We start from the raw sequence: 23,204 nt of genomic DNA on the forward strand, positions 1-23,204 counted from the left end.
TTCCTGTTATTCAGAAGGTTTCCTCAGTTAACATGATAACAAGATATGACACCAAGTTACAGTAATCAATAATTCGAACATTAAAATTTGTCACACTTACAAATATTCATAGTAAGAATTCAACATTTTATAGACATATATATTAAAACATTTTATCACATATGAACACAGTATGTTTAAAGTCGTGTTTTGATACTTACTTGATTTAAATAGTTTTCAACATTTGTTGAACATAGTAATACAAGTACAGAATCCACATAATTACAGATCAGTTGTTATGCAGTCAGAAGGCTGATAAAATGTGAGATATCTTTATCGCTTTGGTTTCCACATGTTTTAAATAAATTACTTTTTTCCTCATATTGTACATTATCAACCATCACCTAGTCAAAATATGTTATAATAGTCTTCTGACAGCATCTTACATACAAACTGCATATAAAGCATGTACCAGCATCTTGAAATGTTAACAGAAATTACTTCATCATTTGTATCTCTATTTACATTACACAGATAATGATACCAACAAACATCAGTAACATCTTCTTAATACATGGTGAATTATTGCCTAATGGTTTATTCAGAATAAAAACACTCGATGTTTGCTAAATTGTGTAATATACCAACATATAATCTTTTACGTTGGTCAAAGATAACTTAAAGTTCCATAACTAGTAACGGAGTCCTCTATATCTGCAATGAGAAAATGGCTTTAATACATGTAAACGAAAGAAGAAAATCTACTATCGCTGAAAAATATTTATCTACAGTGGGAAACCGATATTTTTTACTATCATGCATATTTCTGAGAATATTTCTTCCCACAAACTACACATGGGCAACTGTATCTCACTCTCATTTGTTTTATTACCTGAGGAGGTATCGAAAGAAGAAAAAATAATTTATTTTTGTGCTGTTATATTTCAGAGAAAGGATTCAGTTCTATGCAGTCACTTGTACACATTTTTGGTTGAAGGATGTAGCTCGTAGTGCAGAAAACTCGAATGACACTTGAATGCATGTATGCAAGGGAATGCCTGTTATTGAATACACGCACATACAAATATCTTTGCTAACGTAATAGTTAGAAGACTTAGTCTGTTCTTTAATGTGCTCAGTGGATACTTGTATGCAACTGCTCAGAGAAATGTATTTATATACATACTGTCAACATGTATTTGGTTCTATGAGTAACATGCATAAATATGTAACACTGGTACTGCCTACTGTGTGCAAAAAAGCATATTGTTGGACAATTTCGTTGTAAAATATTCAGAAGGCAAGGACGTAAATTACCGTTAGGAACACAGACAGGAAATTCTGCTTTTAGTGAGTATGTGGCTTAAGACTGTGTGAAATAAAGAAGTGCTTATGGAACTGAACGAGCAATAGTTTCCGCGTAAGTCAGATATCTGCTTTCGTCTCAGAAGTGTGCTGGCAACACTCGTAACAACAATATCAGTAAATATTACACGGAACACTTAACAATTACTTGTCGACGATTTGTGGTTATTATTATTTTTTTTTGTTTAACCGTATTCGATTCACGCGAGGGCCACAATCCTCGCAGTTTTCACATTTTAAAGGCTCAGTCGGAGCTGTAAACGTATAAAAATATTTCGTACTACAAACATCTCATAGTAAAATTTTGTTGAACTACAAGATTTTTGCAAGACTATTAGTGGGATAGTACTTTTAGGAGTAGGACCATCGATTGGGCTTTCGTGAAGAAGAGGGCGGGCGAGGGCGGGGGGGGGGGGGGTTGTTCGTGGGTGGGGGAGGGAGTATATCGTGCGTGGTTGTGTGAGAGAGGTAGGAGGGGGCGGTAGGTGACAGTCGATAGGAGGCCAGTCTTCCAGTTCGGCGTCGGCAGGCCGCCGCGTCGGTCCTAGCCCGGAGTGGCCGTCGCCGAAGCCGCCGCCGCCGCCGCCGCCGCCGCCGACGCCGCCGCAGCCGCCGGCGCCTGGGGTGTGGGCGTGTAGCCGAGGTTCTTGCGCTGCAGGAAGAGGTGTATCTCGGCGAAGCGCGGACGCAGCGCGGCGTCGCGGCGCCAGCACTCGGCCATCAGGTCGAAGAGCTCCCGGGGACAGGCGGCGGGCCGCGCGGGGCAGCGCTGGCGGCCGTCGTCCAGCTGCCACCGACTGCAGTTCTCCACCACCTGCTGGTCGCTCAGCTCCGCCAGCGGCTGCACCGCGCACAGCGTCAGCGTCTCCCACAGCGTCACGCCGAACGCCCACACGTCGCTCTTGGTCGAGTACTCGCCCTGCAGGTGGGGGACACACACACACATATAACGGCAAAGTCAGCAGCACGCGAGAACGAGCAAGAAAGTAAGAGGAGTACAGTCAATTCTCCCAACGATCTCCCAACTGTGACTATACAGGGTATTACAAAAAGGTACGGCCAAACTTTCAGGAAACATTCCTCACACACAAATAAAGAAAAGATGTTATGTGGACATGTGTCCGGAAACGCCTAATTTCCATGTTAGAGCCCATTTTAGTTTCGTCAATATGTACTGTACTTCCTCGATTCACCGCCAGTTGGCCCAATTGAAGGAAGGCAATGTTAACTTCGGTGCTTGTCTTGACATGCGACTCATTGCTCTACAGCACTAGCATCAAGCACATCAGTACGTAGCATCAACAGGTTAGTGTTCATCACGAACGTGGTTTTGCAGTCAGTGCAATGTTCACAAATGCGGAGTTGGCAGATGCCCATTTGATGTATCGATTAGCACGGGGCAATAGCCGTGGCGCGGTACGTTTGTATCGAGACAGATTTCCAGGATCCCGGCAGGAAGACATTCGAAGCAATTGATCGCCGTCTTAGGGAGCACGGAACATTCCAGCCTATGACTCGCGACTGGGGAAGACCTAGAACGACGAGGACACCTGCAATGGACGAGGCAATTCTTCGTGCAGGTGACGATAACCCTAATGTCAGCGTCAGAGAAGTTGCTGCTGCACAAGGTAACGTTGACCACGTCACTGTATGGAGAGTGCTACGGGAGAACCAGTTGTTTCCGTACCGTGTACAGCGTGTGCAGGCACTATCAGCAGCTGATTGGCCTCCACGGTTACACTTCTGCGAATGGTTCATCCAACAATGTGTCAATCCTCATTTCAGTGCAAGTGTTCTCTTTACGGATGAGGCTTCTTTCCAACGTGATCAAATTGTAAATTTTCACAATCAACATGTGTGGGGTGACGAGAATCCGCACGCAATTGTGCAATCACCTCATCAACGCAGATTTTCTGTGAACGTTTGGGCACGCATTGCTGGTGATGTCTCGATTGGGCCCCATGTTCTTCCACCTACCCTCAATCGAAAACGTTTTCATGATTTCATACGGGATACTCTACCTGTGCTGCTAGAACATGTGCCTTTACAAGTACGACATGTGGTTCATGCACGACGGAGCTCCTGCACATTTCAGTCGAAGTGTTCTCAACAACAGATTCGGTGACCGATGGATTGGTAGAGGCGGACCAATTCCATGGCCTCCACGCTCTCCCGACCTCAACCCTCTTGACTTTCATTTATGGGGGTATTTGAAAGCTCTTGTCTACGCAGCCCCGGTACCAAATGTAGAAACTCTTCGTGCTCGTATTGTGGGCGGCTGTGATACAATACGCCATTCTCCAGGGCTGCATCAGCGCATCAGGGATTCCATGCGGCAGAGGGTGGATGCATGTATCCTCGCTAACGGAGGACATTTTGAACATTTCCTGTAACAAAGTGTTTGAAGTCACGCTGGTACGTTCTGTTGCTGTGTGTTTCCATTCCATGATTAATGTGATTTGAAGAGAAGTAATAAAATGATCTCTAACATGGAAAGTAAGCGTTTCCGGACACATGTCCACATAACATATTTTCTTTCTTTGTGTGTGAGGAATGTTTCCTGAAAGTTTGGCCGTACCTTTTTGTAACACCCTGTATACCGATGAGTCATGATCCTACCACCACTTGCTACGAGTGTTATTCCTCCACTATTAATCAAATTGCGAGCATATGGAGTATCGTCTCAGTTGTGTGACTGGATTCGTGATTTCCTCTCAGAGAGGTCACAGTTCGTAGTGACAGACGGTAAATAATCTGGTAGAACAGAAGTGATATCTGGCGTTCCGCAAGGTAGTGTCATAGGCCCTCTGCTGTTCCTGATTTACATAAACGATCTAGGTGACAATATGAGCAGGCCCCTTAGATTGTTCGGAGATGATGCTGTAATTTACCCTCATCAGACTATCTACTCCAATTACAAAATGATCTAGAGATAATTTCCATATGGTGCGAAAAGTGGCTATTGGCACTAAACAAAGAAAAGTGCGAGGTCATCCACATGGGTACTAAAAGAAATCGGATAATTTTTGGGTGTACGATAAATCGCACAAATCTAAGGGCTGTCAATTCGACTAAATATCTAGGAATTACAATTACGAGCAACTTAAATTGGAAAGACCTCTTGGTCATGCAAGTCATGGTCCTCCTGAAAGGTGATAAGAGGAGCACCAAGGTCCTCATCCCGCACACCCTTTGCCGGTAAGATCCGCACTTCCTGCACCAAAGGCACTCAGGTTTGCTGCTCACAAAGCAACTACCAATATTGTGGGGAAGGCGAAACAAAGACTGCGCTTTGCTGGCGGAACATTTAGAGGATGCCTACGTTACACTTGTCCGTCCTCTGCTGGAATATTGCTGCGCTGTCTGGGATCCTTACCAGGTAGGATTGACGGAGTTCATCTAAAAAGTGCAAAGAAGGCCAGCCCGTTTCATATTATCGCGCAATAGGGGTGAGAGTGTCTCTGATGTGATACGCTAGTTGGGGTGGCAGCCACTTAAACAAAGGCGGTTTTCTTTGCGGCCAGATCTATTTACGAAATTTCAATCACCAACTTTCTCTTCTGAATGCGAAAATATTTTGTTGACGCCCTCCTACGTAGGGAGAAATGATCATCATAATAAAATAAGAGCTCGAACGGAAAGATATAGGTGTTCCTTTTTCCCACGCCCCATTCGAGAGTGGAATGGTAGAGAAGTAGTATGGAAATGGTTCGATGAACCCTCTGCCAGGCACTTAAGTGCGAATTGCAGAGTAGCCATGTAGATGTAGATGTAGATGTACTGAGCTAGCCCATTTGCGATCATTGTCCTCGATTGAGGGCCTCCAGCTATTCCATCATTATTACAGTGCACGCTACTTGAAACCAACAATGAGCTTTCGCTGCGATAAAGTTGGTTTCTTTCAACAATGGGTTCTGTCGTTATCTTTCTACTACAGTTATTCAGTTCGAGGCTGTCGGCTTACTCTTATGACATCCACATCCGATAACCACACAATGCTGAACTCGTATCCCGCACACCCGTCGGTCACGATCTGGACTTCGATGCCGACACTGAAGTGTGGTTTTCCGCCGCCAAGGAAGCCGTCGTCATACTTCCGCTGGACGCCGGCTTCTCAAACACCACACTGCGTCAGTCCCAGTACTGCAGAAGGACATCCAGTACATCAGCAGGTGTTGGGCACCAAACAGGAAGACACACCCGGATCTACAGTCTTTCTGGACGCGATGGCACGACCTATTGGTAATGCAAGTCATCGTCCTCCTGAAAGATGATAAGAGGAGCACCAAGGTCCTTGTCCCACACACCCTTTGCCGGTAGGCCCCGGACTTCCTGCAACAAACGCATTCAGGTTTGCTGCTCATAAAGCAAATGCCAAGACATGACACCTATTCGTGAGGTATGGACACTGATATTTCCTCCGTGGAAGCTACGTGCTCCACTGGCCAAAACAAACAATCTGCCACACTCAGATCCTATTCCCCATGGCCTACCACTTCAGACAGTCCTGTATTCATCTCGATTGTGCTGGTTCCTCCAGGAGCCACTTGGCTCATAACAGTAGATGCAGCAACTGGATTCACTCCCCTGACAAAAATTCTTTCACTTCCTTGGTCTAGGCTATAAGAGAGACTTGTCAAAGACTTTTGACCTCGGTGGGCTTTCCAAGTGTATTGCCACAGACGCTAGACCACGATTTACCTCTGCTGAATTTCAAACCTTTTTTCAAACCAATAACATCTCTTTAATCCACACTGGGCCACTCTATCCGGCATCGAACGGGTTGGCAGGAATATCCTTCCACCTTTTTAAGGCCCAATTGGCTAATGTCTGTCATCACCAACCACTGAAAGACGCGGTTTTCCTTTTCTTGGCATCATATTGGGATACGCCCCAAGACGGTTCCTCTCCAACAGAGAAGCTCTGTGGGCAACCATACTTCTTCAACCTTTCCATACTTCGTGCAGGAGCAGACGAACCACCACATTCATGATGCCGTCTCAGCAACAGGTTCTCCACGCAAGACCTAGTGAGGGCCCTAACCTTCTTGCAGCGTCATATCCACTGGTTACCTGTGACAGTGTTCTCGGCAGAGCCTTGTTGGAGGTGGCATATCTGGATGGCACTTGGGGCTGCAGACGTCTCAGTCCCCCACGCGACTGCTTAACACAGTTCTCTGTTGCAGAATCTCAGACGGCTGGGGAACTACCTTTGGGCACACCATAGCCTGTTCTCCCACCAGTAGACGTCACACACCGGACAATGGGCCACAGATGTTATGAGCCCCCGATCCCGCTGGACGTGAATCCCAGACCATCTGCCTCTCACCCTAGACACCGAGGACACCAAAGTCTGCTGCCATCTCTCCATCTTCATCCTCCTGGGAAGGAATCTTATGGTATGACAGCTACTATGCACCAACGGCACCTCTGGGAACATCAGCCTGGCCAGCGCCCTGACGAACACGAATACACGCCAGGCATCTTGTGACAAAGGAGAGCGGCATCCACGGGCCGGCCAGCATACTTAGGTGCCAGCGCGTGACCTGGAGGAGCTGCCGCCGAGGAGACAAGCGCGGCCAATCATATACATAGTACCACTGTGCTGGCGACTATTTAGCCCCTAGCTGCAGCTCTCAGCGGCAGTCATATCGCAGTCTACAGTTGTGGAATCATCACTATCATCACGCTGCGACATCGTGACTTCGACCTGCAGCACCCCGGACGAGATTTCACTTCGCTGCACTGGTCGACTCCTAGGACATTGGTACGTTTCGTTACTGTGCCTATTTCCGTCTAACTTAGTGTGTGGGGCCGCCTGGCGGAATTAGACTTTTTCCTGTTGTTTACCGAGTCGGATATTAACTTTTCACTGCTGACTCATGACATCATCATAGAGTGACTCTTTTTATTCGGCCTAGCCGCGTGTTAATGTGGAGTGAGACTTTATTTCATTTACTCAGGGTATTAACTCATCTTGATCTATCAAGAAGCTACTGTTCGTTTTGCCTTGTCATTACCAAGAACTTCTGCAAATGTTATTCTGTAATTTTTCGTGATTTACTTAATTAACTACGAACTCTTGAATTGTTCACTACGATATCATTTAAACTATACAGTTTATACTGGCGCGCAGACGTCGTTCAGTTATCAGTGCTTGATTAATAAACGTAATGAAGTGCTTTAACTTTGATTATATCTAGGCCCGGATATAACGTTAGCGACGAATGCTGCACTTTTTGCATACAATCAATTGCCCCGTACACACTACTTCTCTGCTATGACTTACTTCACCAGAGGCGGACGGTCATATGATCGCCAGATATCAGTTCCACACCATCTACAGTGCTCAGAGCGACCTGTGTGCTCTTTCAAGGGTGTTGTAAATAATTTCTGTGTAGAGCTTATTTAAAAGCGATTCGTTGTTGGACTTGTACTCGAATGATCCAAGTTCAGTAACGCTTTGGGAGATCGCTTTGTGGTTTTGAAGGCGTAGCTAATTTAATTGATGACGATGCTACTCATGCAACTGAAATAAAGACAAAGAATTATTTTCAGGATTATTTTACAGATGGACAGTAACAAATCAACATACTCAGCTACTGATAAGATGAGGGAGGGGGGGGGGGGGGCGGGGGCATCATTTTAGGGTGGATTCTGGACCGCACTGCAACTGGCCATTTTTCACATTAACAAGTAGAACCAGAGATGAAAGAAGAGAAAAGTAATTTTTGAGAACTTTTCTCTTGGAGAAACAGCAGTCTAGCTAAAAGTGCTTTAAAAATGAACACAAACGGTCGCGACCGCAAAAACATTTATTTCGATGGTAACTGGTTTCGGTCTGTTTTTGACCATCCTCAGGCACCCAGACCATGATGGTAGATGGTGGCGGTGAATGGAATGGGTGTTTTAACTCCAGCTGACGTTCGTGACATCACAATGTCCGCTCAATTCACCGCCACCGTCTATCATTCTGGTACAAGGACGGTCGAAAGCTACCCAAAACAGGTTACCATTGAAATAAATCTTTTCGCTATCAAGACTGCGTCCGTTTTTGAAGAGAAATGTCAAGTTGAGAGCTTATTGGTAGTTAAGCCACGTCATATTTCATCTAAACGATCAACGCGTCGACCCCTCTGCTGGGATCTTCTTGAGGATCTTGTGTGTTCACTATTGACTAAAAAATGTCAGAGATCACTGTTGCGTTCTCTTACAAAAGGTAGTTTTCCCGCGCTTGTGCTGGAGAAGTGGGATTATAAGGTAAAAATTCTTGAGGCTACCATTGGTGGGCAGTGGTCATTGGAGAGCAATTGAAGTATTCCAGTGCTAATGCAGAAGAAGGGGAGCATTAGTTAAATCTCTTGTGGCTACCACTGACGGGCCATCGTCATTGACTGCAGTGGACAGCACAGGAGTCGAAACGTCAATCGTTTAGAAAAAAAAAAAAATGACGCGGCCTAAGAACTGAGAAGCTTTTAATTTCAGTGACAATGGCCACGAAAGCAACGAAAGTTTACAGACTTACATTAGAGGTAACTGATTTTGAATATTTCACGAGTATTCAACCAGGCTGTATCAGGATAACCTACTTTCCTTGGCATGGGGAAAAAAAGCACTCCGAAGTCAGGCCACGAGTGGCCTACCGAGACCATCCGACCGCCGTGTCATCCTCGGTGGAGGGTGCGGATAGGAGGGGCGTGGGGTCAGCACACCGCTGTGCCCGTCGTAAGATGGTATTCTTGACCGTAGCCGCTACTATTCGGTCGAGTAGCTCCTCAATTGGCATCACGAGTCTGAGTGCTCCCCGAAAAGTGGCAACAGTGCATGGCGGCCTGGATGGTCACCCATCCAAGTGCCGACCACGCCCGACAGCTCTTAACTTCGGTGATCTCACGGGAACCGGTGTATCTACTAAGACAAGGCCGTTGTTGGGGTGAGGACACGGGGCCTTAAAGGCGGAAGATTCAACCATGACCAACTGCATCAGGATGCAGTACGCCGTCACCAGGCTGAATACTGTAGAAATATTCAATATCTTCCTACACTGGAAAGACGGAAAATTACTCAAGAAATATGTGACGTCAATAATTGTCAGGACTTTTTTTGCAGTCATCAATCTTCTGAGACGTTTGATATGGCCCGCTGTGAATTACCCTCTTGTGCCAACCTCGTCGTCTCAGAGTAATGCTTGCAACCTACATCCTCAACCCTTTGTTGGATGGTTTCCTAATTCCGTTTTTATCATGTTTTCCATACTTTCACTTCTGCACCATTTCTGCGGAGTATCACCGCATTCCCTATTTTATTAGACCACCTAATTTTCAATATACTTCTGTACCACCACATCTCAGACACACTTTCAGCTGATCCCAATCACCAGCTGATCCCGTGCACCAGGCAGTACTTTTCGGCAGCCAATCACATGTGCCACATGATCCGATTCGTCAGCTAATCCCGTGCACTGGGCGATCCAAATCGCTAGTGAATCCCACTCACCAGTCGATCCTGATTGCCAGCCAATCCCTTGTGTTGGACTATCATGATCACCAGCTGATCCCACTTGTCAGCGGATCCTGCACTCCAGCTGATCCCATGCTCAAGCTGGTCTCGATCACCAGCCCATCACACAGAGTGGATTACAAAGCTGCTCTGGAGTCACTCTGCTATCCGTGCTCTGCGGTAACCCACTGATTTAGCTTGCAGCTCACTTCCCTGGCTAGTGTCCCTTCATCCATGTATGGCTTTACTGGATGTTGTCCTTTATCATAATAACAATGTATTTTCACATAATTGTTTTTATATGTATGAAAGCACAATGACATTTTTTAAATTTATTTATTTATTCAACCTGGTCGTACTGATGATGCTTGCAGGACTCTTCTTAGATTGGGCCAGGGTTTTAAATGTAATTTCAGAACTTATTACAACACAATGACTTAAGAAATCATAATATTATCAATATGAGATTCATCTTTTACCTGCATGTATTGTGGATTTGCCTGTTGCACCATCTTGACTGACATTACTGACCTTACCACCTTTTTCTCCATCTTTCGAAAGACCCTATTCCCACTATATAATTTGGGTCTTCTCTTGTTTTTCAGTCTTGTAGAATAGTCAATCCAGTTGTTTCTGTATTGCTTAGTCTATTCATTTAAGCTTTTCCCTGCCTGTTCTCCTCTGATGACAGCATTCATCCTCCTGTCAGAGAGTGTGTAACCAGCTGTTCTTCTCAGGAGTCGCATCTCCAATGCTTGTATTATTTATTCTTTTGTTTTTCATTGCACAGTTCACTTCCAAAAGTCATAGTTGCTTCTGACATTGTTTTGTAGAACTTGGGTACAGTTCCCTTTCTTATTTTAGATCAGAAGATTTTACACATTTTTCTGCTAATGTAATTAAATCTATCTACTTTCTTTTGTACATCTATTTCTGCCATGAATGAGACCATATTTCCTAAGAAACGGAACGAATTTATACTTTATATTTTCTGATCATTTATTATTATCTTGTTGGGAATTGGCTTCTGGCCTCTGGGTGACATAACTTCTGTTTCCCTTGAAGGTACAAATAGATTATATCCCTTTGCAGTTGTGGATAAAACATGAACAGCTGTCTGGAGTGTGATCTCAGTCCAGGGAAATCATGTGCAGTGACTGTCGAACTAGACAACTATTTATCTAAGACTTGTTTGCCTATAAACAACTATTCCTTAAACTTGTGGGGAACGAGGAAATTAGCCGGCCGGAGTGGCCGAGCGGTTAAAGGCGCTACAGTCTGGAGCCGCACGACCGCTACGGTCGCAGGTTCGAATCCTGCCTCGGGCATGGATGTGTGTACTGTCCTTAGGTTAGTTAGGTTTAAGTAGTTCTAAGTTCTAGGGGACTTATGACCACAGCAGTTGAGTCCCATAATGCTCAGAGCCATTTGAACCAACGAGGAAATTGCTCTACGCAGTAATGATGTATGCAAGTTATGTTAGTGCCCTGTGAGTGTATACTTTCAAAAGCAGGACAAATATGCTCTGAGGAAAGAAACTGACTCACTTCAAATAAAAAAAAGTTTTATTTGTAAATGATAACACTGATTAATTTTTCCTCTTTGGGGATATATAAATATAGTAATAATGATTGTAAATGGATACTTTACATACTTAAATTAATTACAGTTATGCCATATTACTTGTATTATATTCTGTCTCCAATAAAAGTATGAAAGCATAACAAGAATAGGCCTAATTTTGAAATTTTTCCACTTAATAAAAAGTGTTTGGGATTTCGTTGCAAATTTTTTAAATAATACAGAAGATGAAAAGCAGATGATTTAAATCTCATAATTAGTAGGCATATGACAAACTAATTACGTCTCTTTTTGTGATATTACAAAACAGAACTAAATCAAATAAAGATACAGGTATAACGGCCTGAATTAAAAAGTCAAGATAACTTTTTTTCATTTATTTTGGTGAGTCATGAAAAAGAGCTAGTTCATTCAGGTGAGTGGGAAGTTCGGCCCCGACCACTGAAAAAATGTTTTTTTCCCATCTATACCATATACATCATCCTACTGTGATACTTTTAATTGTATTTGCTGTTTCTAGCTGAAAGTTATTGTGGAACGAATTTAGTCTTTCTTCCCTCTCATTTGTACTACCAAGCGTATATTCTCCTGTTACTATTTGTTCTACTCGTTCTTCTACTACAGTGTTTCGGTCCCCCATGATTATTAGATTATCGTATTTTAGGTTCTGAATTACCCAATATTCTCATACATTCATATTTTCTCTGTCTCTTCAACTTCTGCTTGTGATGTCTGCACGTATAACTGCTCTGTTGCTGCTGCCATTTACTTGCCTATAGAAAAGGTACGATAAGCTACAATGTCTCTGTCATAGTAAGCCTCCAATCCTTCCAAAGGCTTATCACTACCACGTACTAAAGCAATAGTTAACCAACCATTACCAGTAACAACTTCAGTGTTAGTACATGAAAAATTAATTTTCGCTCCAACAAATGTAATAGGCCCTGAAAGTAGCTCTTCTTGTGCTACATTATTTGGAATTGAAGAATACGTATCAACTGTCTTGTAAACTGGCATTCTTGATCTTCTTGTATATCTCCTCCTCCGGTACGGCATGGCTGTGTGCTTCGTGCGGCTGCCTCGAGTGAAATGAGCGTGCTGCTGCCTGCATAGTGGATGTATGTCACTGATAAGATGGGCGCGGCAGGAAGTAGCGCGCTCATAAACCGCAATGGCGGCGCCGGAAGTCGATTTCTTGCGCGGATCGCCCTTACTTAAAATTTGAGGGCGATCCGCTGAGCTCTAGCGGCGGCCAAGCGAAGCTCGTTCAAGGTCACCCGCCAATATGGCGGCGCACACAGCCACAGCATTCTTGATCTTCTTGTATATCTACTCCTCTGGTACGGCATGGCTGTGTGTTTCGTGCGGCTGCCTTGAGTGAAATGAGCGTGCTGCTGCCTGCATAGTGGATGTATGTCACTGATAAGATGGGCGCAGCAGGAAGTAGCGCGCTCATAAACCGCAATGGCGGCGCCGGAAGTCGATTTTTTGTGCGGATCGCCCTTGGTTAAAATTAGAGGGCGATCCGCCGAGCTCTAGCGGCGGCCGAGCGAAGCTCGTTCAAGGTCACCCGCCAATATGGCGGCGCACACAGCCATGATCAAAATTGATGGTCCATTGACAAAATATATTAAGGTTCAAGGAGATGTGACTGTATACTATCATCCTTAATAAAGAGAACCATCCTTATCTTTATCCTTTTTTTTAAACAAAAACACTAATCAGCTACTGAAGCATCTTTATCTATTGTGGGTTGCAGGGGTTCCGACCCCTGGGGAGGTGGGTGGGTGTTCTTTCATGGCTGTGTGCGCCGCCATATTGGCGGGTGACCTCGAACGAGCTTCGCTCGGCCACCGCTAGAACTCGGCGGATCGCCCTCTAGTTTTAACTAAGGGCGATCCGCGCAAAAACTCGACTTCCGGCGCCGCCATTGCGGTTTATAAGCGCGCTACTTCCTGCCGCGCCCATCTTATCAGTGACATACATCCACTATGCAGGCAGCAGCACGCTCATTTCACTCGAGGCAGCCGCACGAAGCACACAGCCCTTCCGTACCGGAGGAGGAGATATACAAGAAGATCAAGAATGCCAGTTTACAAGACAGTTGATACGTATTCTTCAATTCCAAATAATGTAGCACAAGAAGAGCTACTTTCAGGGCCTATTACATTTGTTGGAGCGAAAATTAATTTTTCATGTACTAACACTGAAGTTGTTACTGGTAATGGTTGGTTAACTATTGCTTTAGTACGTGGTAGTGATAAGCCTTTGGAAGGATTGGAGGCTTACTATGACAGAGACATTGTAGCTTATCGTACCTTCTCTATAGGAGTGAAGGGCGATAGGAATTATGGTACAGCTGTTTTCTTAACAGACAAGCCATTTTTATTGTATACAAAAAATAGAAGACGTGTTAATGCTAATGAGAGGATTAATATTTGGATCAAAATTGATGGTCCATTGACAAAGTATATTAAGGTTCAAGGAAATGTGACTGTATACTATCATCCTTAATAAAGAGAACCATCCTTATCCATCCCGTGAACGAACTGTTCACAGTGACTAACTCTCTGCTCTACTTACCTATTCATAACGAATCCTACTCCTGTTATACTGTTTTCTCATTCTGTTGACATTACCGTATATTCGTCAGACCAGGAATGCTTATCTCCCCATTTGGTATCACTGACCCCCACTGTTTGTAGACTGTGCCTTTGCATTTCCCTTTTTAGTTTTTTAGCTTTTCTACTACGTTCCACAAGCCGACTTGTAGAATGTTATCCTTCGATTGGTTATTCAGTCTTTCTCACATCGTTAGCTTCAAGTTGGCAGTCCCTTCCCAGAGATGGGAGTGGGAGACTAATCTGGAATCCATTGCCAATGGAGAGATCATCACGACTCTTTTTCAGTTAGATGCGACATATCCTATGGACACACACTGCGTATCTTTAATGCTGTGGTTTGCATTGCCTTCTGCATCGTCATGTCATGGATTATTGCCGAGTATTCCACCTTTTGGGGGGCAGTTTGTCACCGCAAACATAAGAGTGTGCTGTGAACATCTGTCCATTCTTCTGCCCTCTTTGACATGGCTGTTAGCAGAACAAGGGCAACTTCGTATGCCAGAAGTCTTTGGCTCCTGTTGCTCATCTCAAGGTAAATAATTAAATAGGTTTTTAAAAATGTGCACCTAAAAACTGTAGGTTTCATAGTTTTTTTTGAAATTGTATCTAGTGAATATCCCATTAATTTTCTTTTACAACACGCAAGTTTGGTGATCCCTTACCACCTGGGAATCAACTGAAATCACCCATAATATCCCATTTGTTTCTATTTTCGTCTAATCTTGTCAACTGGAAATGACTTAGTGTATTACTTTCTGTTAAATTATAGGGAGCAAATCTGAGATGGGTAGTACCTTCCGTAATAATTCGATTTATAACAGGTAGATGAAAAGCACTTTGTTGTGTACGATGAGTGCTTACCTGGTGACACGAGAGATCAGATGAACAAGCTGAAAAATTTCCTATGAAAAATGTATGTTGTTACAGGACTATTAACGTTTTGTGATTCTTCAGGCCAGCAATGCACGCTGTGTTATGAGCCCAGGCAGAGCCACAGAGCAGCTATTGATATCAGAGACAATAATGTACTCTTTATACATATTTTCATAAGGAAGAGAAATAACTTCAGCAATTCTCCGAGCAAAAGTAAAGTTTTCTTCTTATTGTTCTGAATCACATTCTGAAGCAGGTCATGAGGAGGTATAGTTTGAGATCTTTTGTCATTGAAAGTTACAGGTTTATGTTTACTGCTCACTGGTGTGGGCTCTGTACTATATAGGGTTGATAGAAGAGATAGAGATGATCCAACGGAGAGCAGGATCATTTAGTAGTCGCGAAAGCGTTACGGAGATGATAGATAAACTCCAGTGGGAGGCTCTGCAGGAGAGACGCTCAGTAGCTCGGTACGGGCTTTTGTTGAAGTTTCGAGGACATACCTTCACCTAGTAGTCAAGCAGTATATTGCTCCTTCCTACGTATATCTCGCGAAGAGACCAAGAGGATAAAATCAGAGAGATTAGAGCCCACACAGAGACATACCGACAATCTTTCTTTTCACGAACAATGCGAGACTGGAATAGAAGGGAGAACCGATAAAGGTACTCAAGGTACCCTCCGCCACACACCATCAGGTGGCTTGCGCAGTATGGATGTAGATGTACATGTTTATTATTATTCGAATTGGGCTTCTGTTTGTTAGCCAGTCTTATCTGCAATGTCTAGATCTCGTTGGTCAGACAGCTTCTGACATTCTACCAGCATCACTGGAGTCCCTCAATCAGCGCATTATTTCGGTCCCCCAATAGAGGCGCTGTTCTAAATCTGGGTTCAGATCCGTCCATGAAACCTTGATATTTTTCCATCGTGCTACTGAAACTATCCATGTCACTTGCTTTATCTTCATTAGAAGAACCAAGGCACTTAATGGAAGAGGCCTTACCCACACCATTTGATACAATTGAAATTCCACCCACCTCTCCTTCTGAAATTAGGAAGATAATAAACGCTCTCAAGAATAAAAGCTCACATGGAATTGATGGCATTTCCAGTAGGATAATAAAAGCTTGTTCCCAAAAAATAAGTGGGATTCTTAGCCACATTGTAATAGCTCTCTGAAGCAAGGTATTTTCCCAGACAGACTGAAGTATGCCATTGTTAAACCACTGCATAAAAAAGGGGATACGCCTGATGTCAACAACTACTGTACAATCTCTCTTCTAACTGCCTTATCCAAAATTCTTGAAAAAGTAATGTATTGTAGAGTAGCTTCACTCCTTTGTAAAAATAAAGTTTTAACAAAATATCAGTTTGGTTTCCAGAAGGGTTTTTCAACGGAAAATGCTATATATACTTTCACTAATGAAATATTAAATGCTCTGAGTAACCGGAAGTCACCTGTTGGGATTTTTTGTGATCTATCAAAGGCTTTTGATTGTGTAAATCGTGGAATACTTCTAGATAAGCTCAAGTACTGTGGTATCAATGGGACAGTGCTCAAATGGTTTAAATCATACCTAACTGGAAGAGTGCAGAAAGGTGAAATAAACAGTTCACATAATATGCAAAAAACTGGTGATTTCTCATACTGGGGAACAACCAAGAATGGGGTGCCGCAAGGTTCGGTCTTGGGTCCTCTGCTCTTCTTAATGTATATTAATGACTTGCCATTCTATATTCACGAAGATGCAAAGCTGGTACTTTTTGACGCTGGTACAAGTATAGCTATCACACCCAACACACAAGAATCATCTGATGAGATTGTAGAGGATGTTTTTCAGAAAATTACTAAGTGGTTCTCTGCAAATGGGCTCTCATTAAACTTTGACAAAAAGACAGTATATACAGTTCCACACAGTAAATGGAATGACACCATTAATAAATATAGACTTCGATCAGAAATCAGTAGCTAAGGTAGAATATGCAAAATTTCTAGATGTATGCATTGATGAGGAGTTGAACTGGAAAAAACACACTGAGGATCTGCTGAAACGTTTCAGTTCAGCTACTTATGCTATTAGGGTCATTGCAAATTTTGGAGATATACATCTGAGTAAATTAGCTTACCACGCTTATTTTCATTCTCTGATTTCGTATGGCATCACATTCTGGGGTAACTCATCATTGAGTAAAAGAGTGTTCACTGCACAAAAGCGTGTAATCAGAATAACTGCTGGAGCTCATCCAAGATCATTCTGCAGACACTTATTTAAAGAGCTAGCGATCTTCACTGTAGCCTCACAATATATTTATTCACTTATGAAATTTGTTACTCACAATCCGAACGAATTCAAAAGTAATAGCAGTGTACACGGCTACAACACTAGGAGAAAGGATGATCTCCACTACTCAGGGTTAAATCTAACTTTGGCTCAGAAGGGGTTAAATTATGCTGCCACAAAAGTCTTTGGTCACTTACCTAATAGCATCAAAAGTCTGACAGATAGCCATATAGCATTTAAAAGAAAATTAAAAGAATTTCTTAATGGCAACTCCTTCTACTCATTAGACGAATTTTTGGACATAGTAAGTGGGTAATTTCCCAACCCCCACAAAAATTAAAAATATTGAGTGTCATGTAATATTTTGTCTAATGTAGTATCTTGTATAGACACCTTTTATTAACCTGACACGTTCCACATCATTACGAAGTGTCGTATTCATGATCTATGGAACAAGTACTAATCTAATCAATAGCAATGTGTTTTTCTCGTGGATTTATCTTCAACTCTTGCAACTATCTTAGCTTAAATGAGTTCTGTTTTAGAAATTGCCATGGCTCAGATTATATTCTGTAGCGTAAAATAAGGATGACTGATGCGAGAAATGAGCTCCTGGACTCGCTTAGATCTTCCTAAGCAATTTTTGACGACCTTCGTTGGAAGTCACAGAGGAGGGGAACAGCGTATGTCGCCTAAGCGGTAGAGGTGAAGAGAAGGGAAAGAGGTGTGTGTTTTTGTGTGCATGTGTTGTGGAGCCTCGCTCACCAGCAGCAGGCTCTCCCAGGCCATCCAGCGCACGGGCAGCCGCGCCTGGGTGTCGCTGACGTAGTAGTCGCGGTCGTAGCGCGAGCAGTAGGTCGCGTGGTCCGACACCTTCACGCTGAACTGCGGGCCCACCACGCAGTTCCTGCAACACCACAACACGCAACACACACTGTGTACTCTCTGAATCACACACACAACACGTCTAATACCGGCATCCGTTCTCCTCAGTTCCCTCTTCTGTTACTTTGCCACGCAGGTAGCAACAAATACACCTCTGTCTGTAGGAAGTGAAACGCCCAGACCGAGACATGCGGTCACAATGTGGAGCCTCACTCGCCAGGTTAGGAGCATGACGCTACACAAAATTATTAGCATTAGAGACCTGCACGTGCAGTGTGACTGTGGACTTTCAGTACGGAGTAGCGCCAACACGTGCTATAATCAAAGCTGGTGGATGTCGTGGCACGGAATCAAAGAGCGCCTGGGTATGTTTCTGGGGAATATTCTGCCATACAGTTTGTAGGCGCGTCAGCAATGCATCAGCTGTGGCTACACGAGGACCTGAACGAGCGGGTTCCCGACCTACCATATCCAAGACACGTTCGATGAGTGACGTGTCAGTGGAACAGGCAAGCCAGGGAAGCAGTGGTCCCCGTTGTTCTTCGAAGAAGGCTTGCACATTCCTCGCCACATGTGGCGGAGCGTTGTCCTACTGAAAATGGCATACGGGACGGCCTGCAGGAGGGACAGTGCCTCGGGTTGCAGAACCTCCCTGATGTAGCGCTAGGTGTTCCGATTGTCTCAAGACGTAGGAGGAGAGCTCGCGTTTTGTAGGCAATGGTGCCCCAAACCATCACACTTGGCTGTTGTCTGCTATGCCACTCAACAATAGTCTGCCAGACTGCGTTTACCATAGCGCCATCGAACGCATACACGGCCATCGTTGAAGCAGGAGCCGCCCGAAAACGCTACATTCCACCACCCAGCACGCCTGTGTCTGCTTTCAGGTGTTCAAATGGCTCTGAGCACTATGGGACTCAACTGCTGAGGTCATTAGTCCCCTAGAACTTAGAACTAGTTAAACCTAACTAACCTAAGGACATCACAAACATCCATGCCCGAGGCAGGATTCGAACCTGCGACCGTAGCGGTCTTGCGGTTCCAGACTGCAGCGCCTTTAACCGCACGGCCACTTCGGCCGGCTCTGCTTTCAGGTGTCCATTGCAGTCTGCAGCGATGGTGGGTTCTTTTCAATGGAAGCCAACACGATTGCAAGCGTGCCACAAGCGCGCAGAAGACGGCATGGAACCGTCGACACACACATGTTCACACTCATGCAGTGCTTGAAAGTCGCGCCAACACTGGGGACAGAGCTCCTCCGTCATTCACAGCCAAGTGGAAAAATGGCGGTCGTGTCACGTTGCGGTCACACTGTGTCGTCCAATACCCCGTTGGCGTTGTGTGCTTCCCTGTTCGCCACTGGCTCCACGAACCCCCCCCCCCCTCCCCCCCCCCCCACCTCGCACTGTTGGCAGCGTGACTTGTACGAACCGCAAAGTCCCGAAGACCAACCATTCTACCCCGTTCGAACGCACTATCACGCCGATATTCCATGCTGTGATGTCGTTGAGACATGCGGCACTTTGGTTACACGTTTCCACGCCGTATGACGGCTTCGCACCAACTGAGCGTTGCGTAACGCTGATCTGTCCGGTCACACAAAAGAGGGCGGTATTGCGCCTACGTGGACGTCACCTCTCTGTTGTTTAAATCACTTTTTACGGTTCCGCTGTTCTACACGTCCTCTCATCTTGGCGTGTTGCAGACCACTGCTTCTCAGTGTTTCAGTTTTTACAAATAGTAGTGTACATCTGTCTTTTGTATTTGACCAAGACATATAAGTTGATTACTTGCGAAAATGTAACCAATTGCTGGATTTTGTGTATAGTTTTACCGAACAAGTAAAAAGTACAGTCTAATGTGATGTAAATATACTAGTACATATTATTTCATAAGTAACTTCTGAAAGTCTTTCACACTAATCATAAATACATGATTTAAAGTAATGCAAATATTAGCAAAATTAGACACCCAGTAGTTATTAAATAGTGGTTTAGTATTCTTAATGTCCCTAATATTTCGATTTTCAAACGTAAATGTTACGTGTCTTACTATTCTAAGTAATCAGTTTATGTCCATGGTTCATTTTATTCATCATCATTGCAGTGTTATTACTCTGAAGTTAAATTCTGTAGCTGTAAGTTTGAAAAAACTGTAAATTCAACTAAGTTCGTACTACATGTGATTGGAAGAGTGTAAACCCAGGGAACTACACCCGTAAAGTCAACGTCAGTCAACAGCTATTTTCTCAGACACTGTACTTTTGTCATTGCTTTTTGATTAACTTCTTTAACTAATGTACTTAGAAAACTTCAAAATTTTATTAAAAGTCAGATCAAAATTCAAGTTGCGTCTTCACGCATTTCTTTCAAATGTCACAAGACGTCTTGCACTGCAGGAACCTGGCTATTTACGACTCAGAGCAACGTTCAACACGCCCATATTATTCGTGGATAAAGTGTAAGTACTTTTACTAGGAATTGTACATTAATGATATACAATCGAAATTTCGTGTTAACTGCTTCGTTTTGACCAGTCAACTGACTCGAAGCATCGGGATATGATGTTCCTATTTAAAACTAGTAACGCAGCACGACATTAATATGCCTACAAACTAAATATACATTCATTTGCGAAATATGGAGAATATTTGCTCCTACCCACCTGGTAAACATAATATGTCAATGTGTATATGTGCTGGATGTTTATGAAGAAGAAGTGAGTACTCTATGACTCAGCTGTACAGGTAATTTTGACAAACGTGCACTCTAGTCTCAGGGCTGGTGTGATATAGCTGCTTCTATATCCCCAGTTACAGTACTTGACAGCTACTGGGCTGTACTACTGCCGCCAGAATACAGCAACAGGAGCTGTGCTGGAAATCTTAGCCCCCACTGTGTTGGCACTTTTGCTATGCAAAGAGCTTTGCCTGACAGTTATCAAGTAGCAAATTTTTCAGGCTGCGAATATTTCACATATTACATGAAAAATACCTTTGGTACTAATTTAAATTAAGAACTGAATTTCGACGTGCTTAGAGATACCAAAACTTCGAAATTTTTACATGACTTTTGTCAGAGATAGAGAATTTGAACTTCGTACATGATGTGAGTTGAACACTGACAAAGTACTAAAAATCCTGTCTTCCAAATCTCCTACACACCAAACGTAATATGATAGCCAACTTTGGAAAGAGGTCTTGCCTAGTGAGACATTTTGGTAACCACTGAAAAGGAAAAGTCAGTGAATTCAGTAGTTTTACAGACATGTTACTGTAAGTCTGAAACTCTTTCACAAACGAGAAAAGATCACTCATTCGAAAAAGGAACGTAAGTAGGGTTCCTATTAAAATTAAGTATACATATTTTTTTACGTTCTTAAATACACTAAACATATAACACATGCTACTTGAGGATTTTATAACTGATTCTCGCAGAAATTTTTCGTCGCCATCAAAGGCAAGGTCTGTGTCGGATGCCTGCAGACTGTAGTTGTTGGGATAACGTCGCAACTTTGGGTGCCAATTAATGTAAAACGGACTGTAGGTGACTCTCAAAGTCGTATTGTGAGGGAGTGAAAGTATTACATATAATACTGAATGTCCGGATATCCCAACACAGCACATATGGAGGTACTGTAATTTAAACTCTCGATCTGCTAGGGAAAAGTGTCCTACTAAGTGTTCGGTGGGCATGGTACTGGATTCGTAAGTACTTACTCCTGTTTTTGGAACAACTTCTGTGAGCCTTGGAGCACACGAATTCTACCCAACGTGCAGCTGAATGGAATGAAGATGAAATAGATTAATTTTATAATTTTGCAGAAACTGCTGGTGCCTGTCACATACAAGGAACTGATCTTGCGAATTGTTACTGCAGAATGTTTATAAGGAAATTGTAACAGTCTAGAGATTCCTCGAAGAAATTTTAAGCAGTTCATGACAAATTGAGATGCATTATTCAGCTATCTGTCCAACAGGAAGAAACATTTAGTACTTTGTGGAGATTTCAATGCAGATTTCTTAAGAGATACAGACAGTAAAAACGAACTTGAATTATTATTAGGATGAGTGAGCCTAATTTCAGTAGTCAATTTTCCAACTCGTTTGTAGTAAGACAGTAGGATGCAGAGTGACACCATTTTCCTGAGCAGTTCTCAGGCTGAAACAATTAATGAGTACCCATTTGTCAATAGACCAACTGATAATGATGCATAATTAATGGGAATAAACAATATAGCATCTTAGTGCCCTGAGGTAGGTTCATACAAAGCAATGAGCCCTGTTAATGAGATTAAGATACAGTGTTTTAAGAGCAAATTAAAGAGGTGTTACTATGTAAGATACATACAGAAATTAATTCTACAGTAAATTCGTGTCAATGTTTGAAAGTAGCTTTCTGAAAATGTTGTCCAGAAAATCCATTAAAAAATCAAGTAAGGCATAGAGTACAATTTATGTGAAGGACAGAATAAGTGAAGATCTTACACAACTTGTACGCTGAAGAAACTGCAGTATTCTAAGGAAAGTCATTAAAATGTCAAGAAGTATACATGTCTTTACATGAATTAATAATGCAGATAATAATATTCAAACTATAGGGAATATTTTCAAACAGCAGACAGGGCAACCAGTCACTATACCAGGTACCATAACAATTAAATTAAATGACAATGTTGTGACTGATAACTCATCAGCTGTGAGTACTTCTAACAATCATTTCCTAAATATAGCAGTAGGATTAAATGTCTTAGTTAAAGGAGTAACAGAACATGTTAAAACGTCATTCCAAAAAACGTTTTAGCAACTAGAAGTAGCACCAACACTCTTTACTTAATGTAATTATAAGAATTCTAAACGGCAAAAACTCATATAGTCTTGATCTAATTTCACCAGAATTCTGAAAAGTTGTTCTATCTTCGTAAGTAAATTCATATGTTAAACATGTAATGTACCACTGACAAAGGAATCTTTACAAACAGGTTAAAACATTCAACTGTTAAATCTCCTTGTAAGAAAAATGAAAGAAAGACTCAAATAATTGTCGACTGATCCTTATTGACATCTGCTTCCAAAACATTCTGGAATGTAATGTACTCAAAAGTAGTCTCACATT

General features: G+C 43.0%; 1 protein-coding gene across 1 annotated transcript in view; it reads right to left on the reverse strand.

Annotated features, from left to right (window-relative positions):
* Positions 1-23,204, reverse strand: part of LOC124613855 (epithelial discoidin domain-containing receptor 1-like) — a 616,622-nt gene that overhangs the window by 31,373 nt on the left and 562,045 nt on the right. The window contains 2 exon segments of the mRNA XM_047142580.1: positions 1,940-2,263; positions 17,971-18,112. Coding sequence (XP_046998536.1) covers positions 1,940-2,263; positions 17,971-18,112 — 466 coding nt within the window.

Source organism: Schistocerca americana, chromosome 4, assembly GCF_021461395.2.
Source record: "Schistocerca americana isolate TAMUIC-IGC-003095 chromosome 4, iqSchAmer2.1, whole genome shotgun sequence".
Taxonomy (NCBI): domain Eukaryota; kingdom Metazoa; phylum Arthropoda; class Insecta; order Orthoptera; family Acrididae; genus Schistocerca; species Schistocerca americana.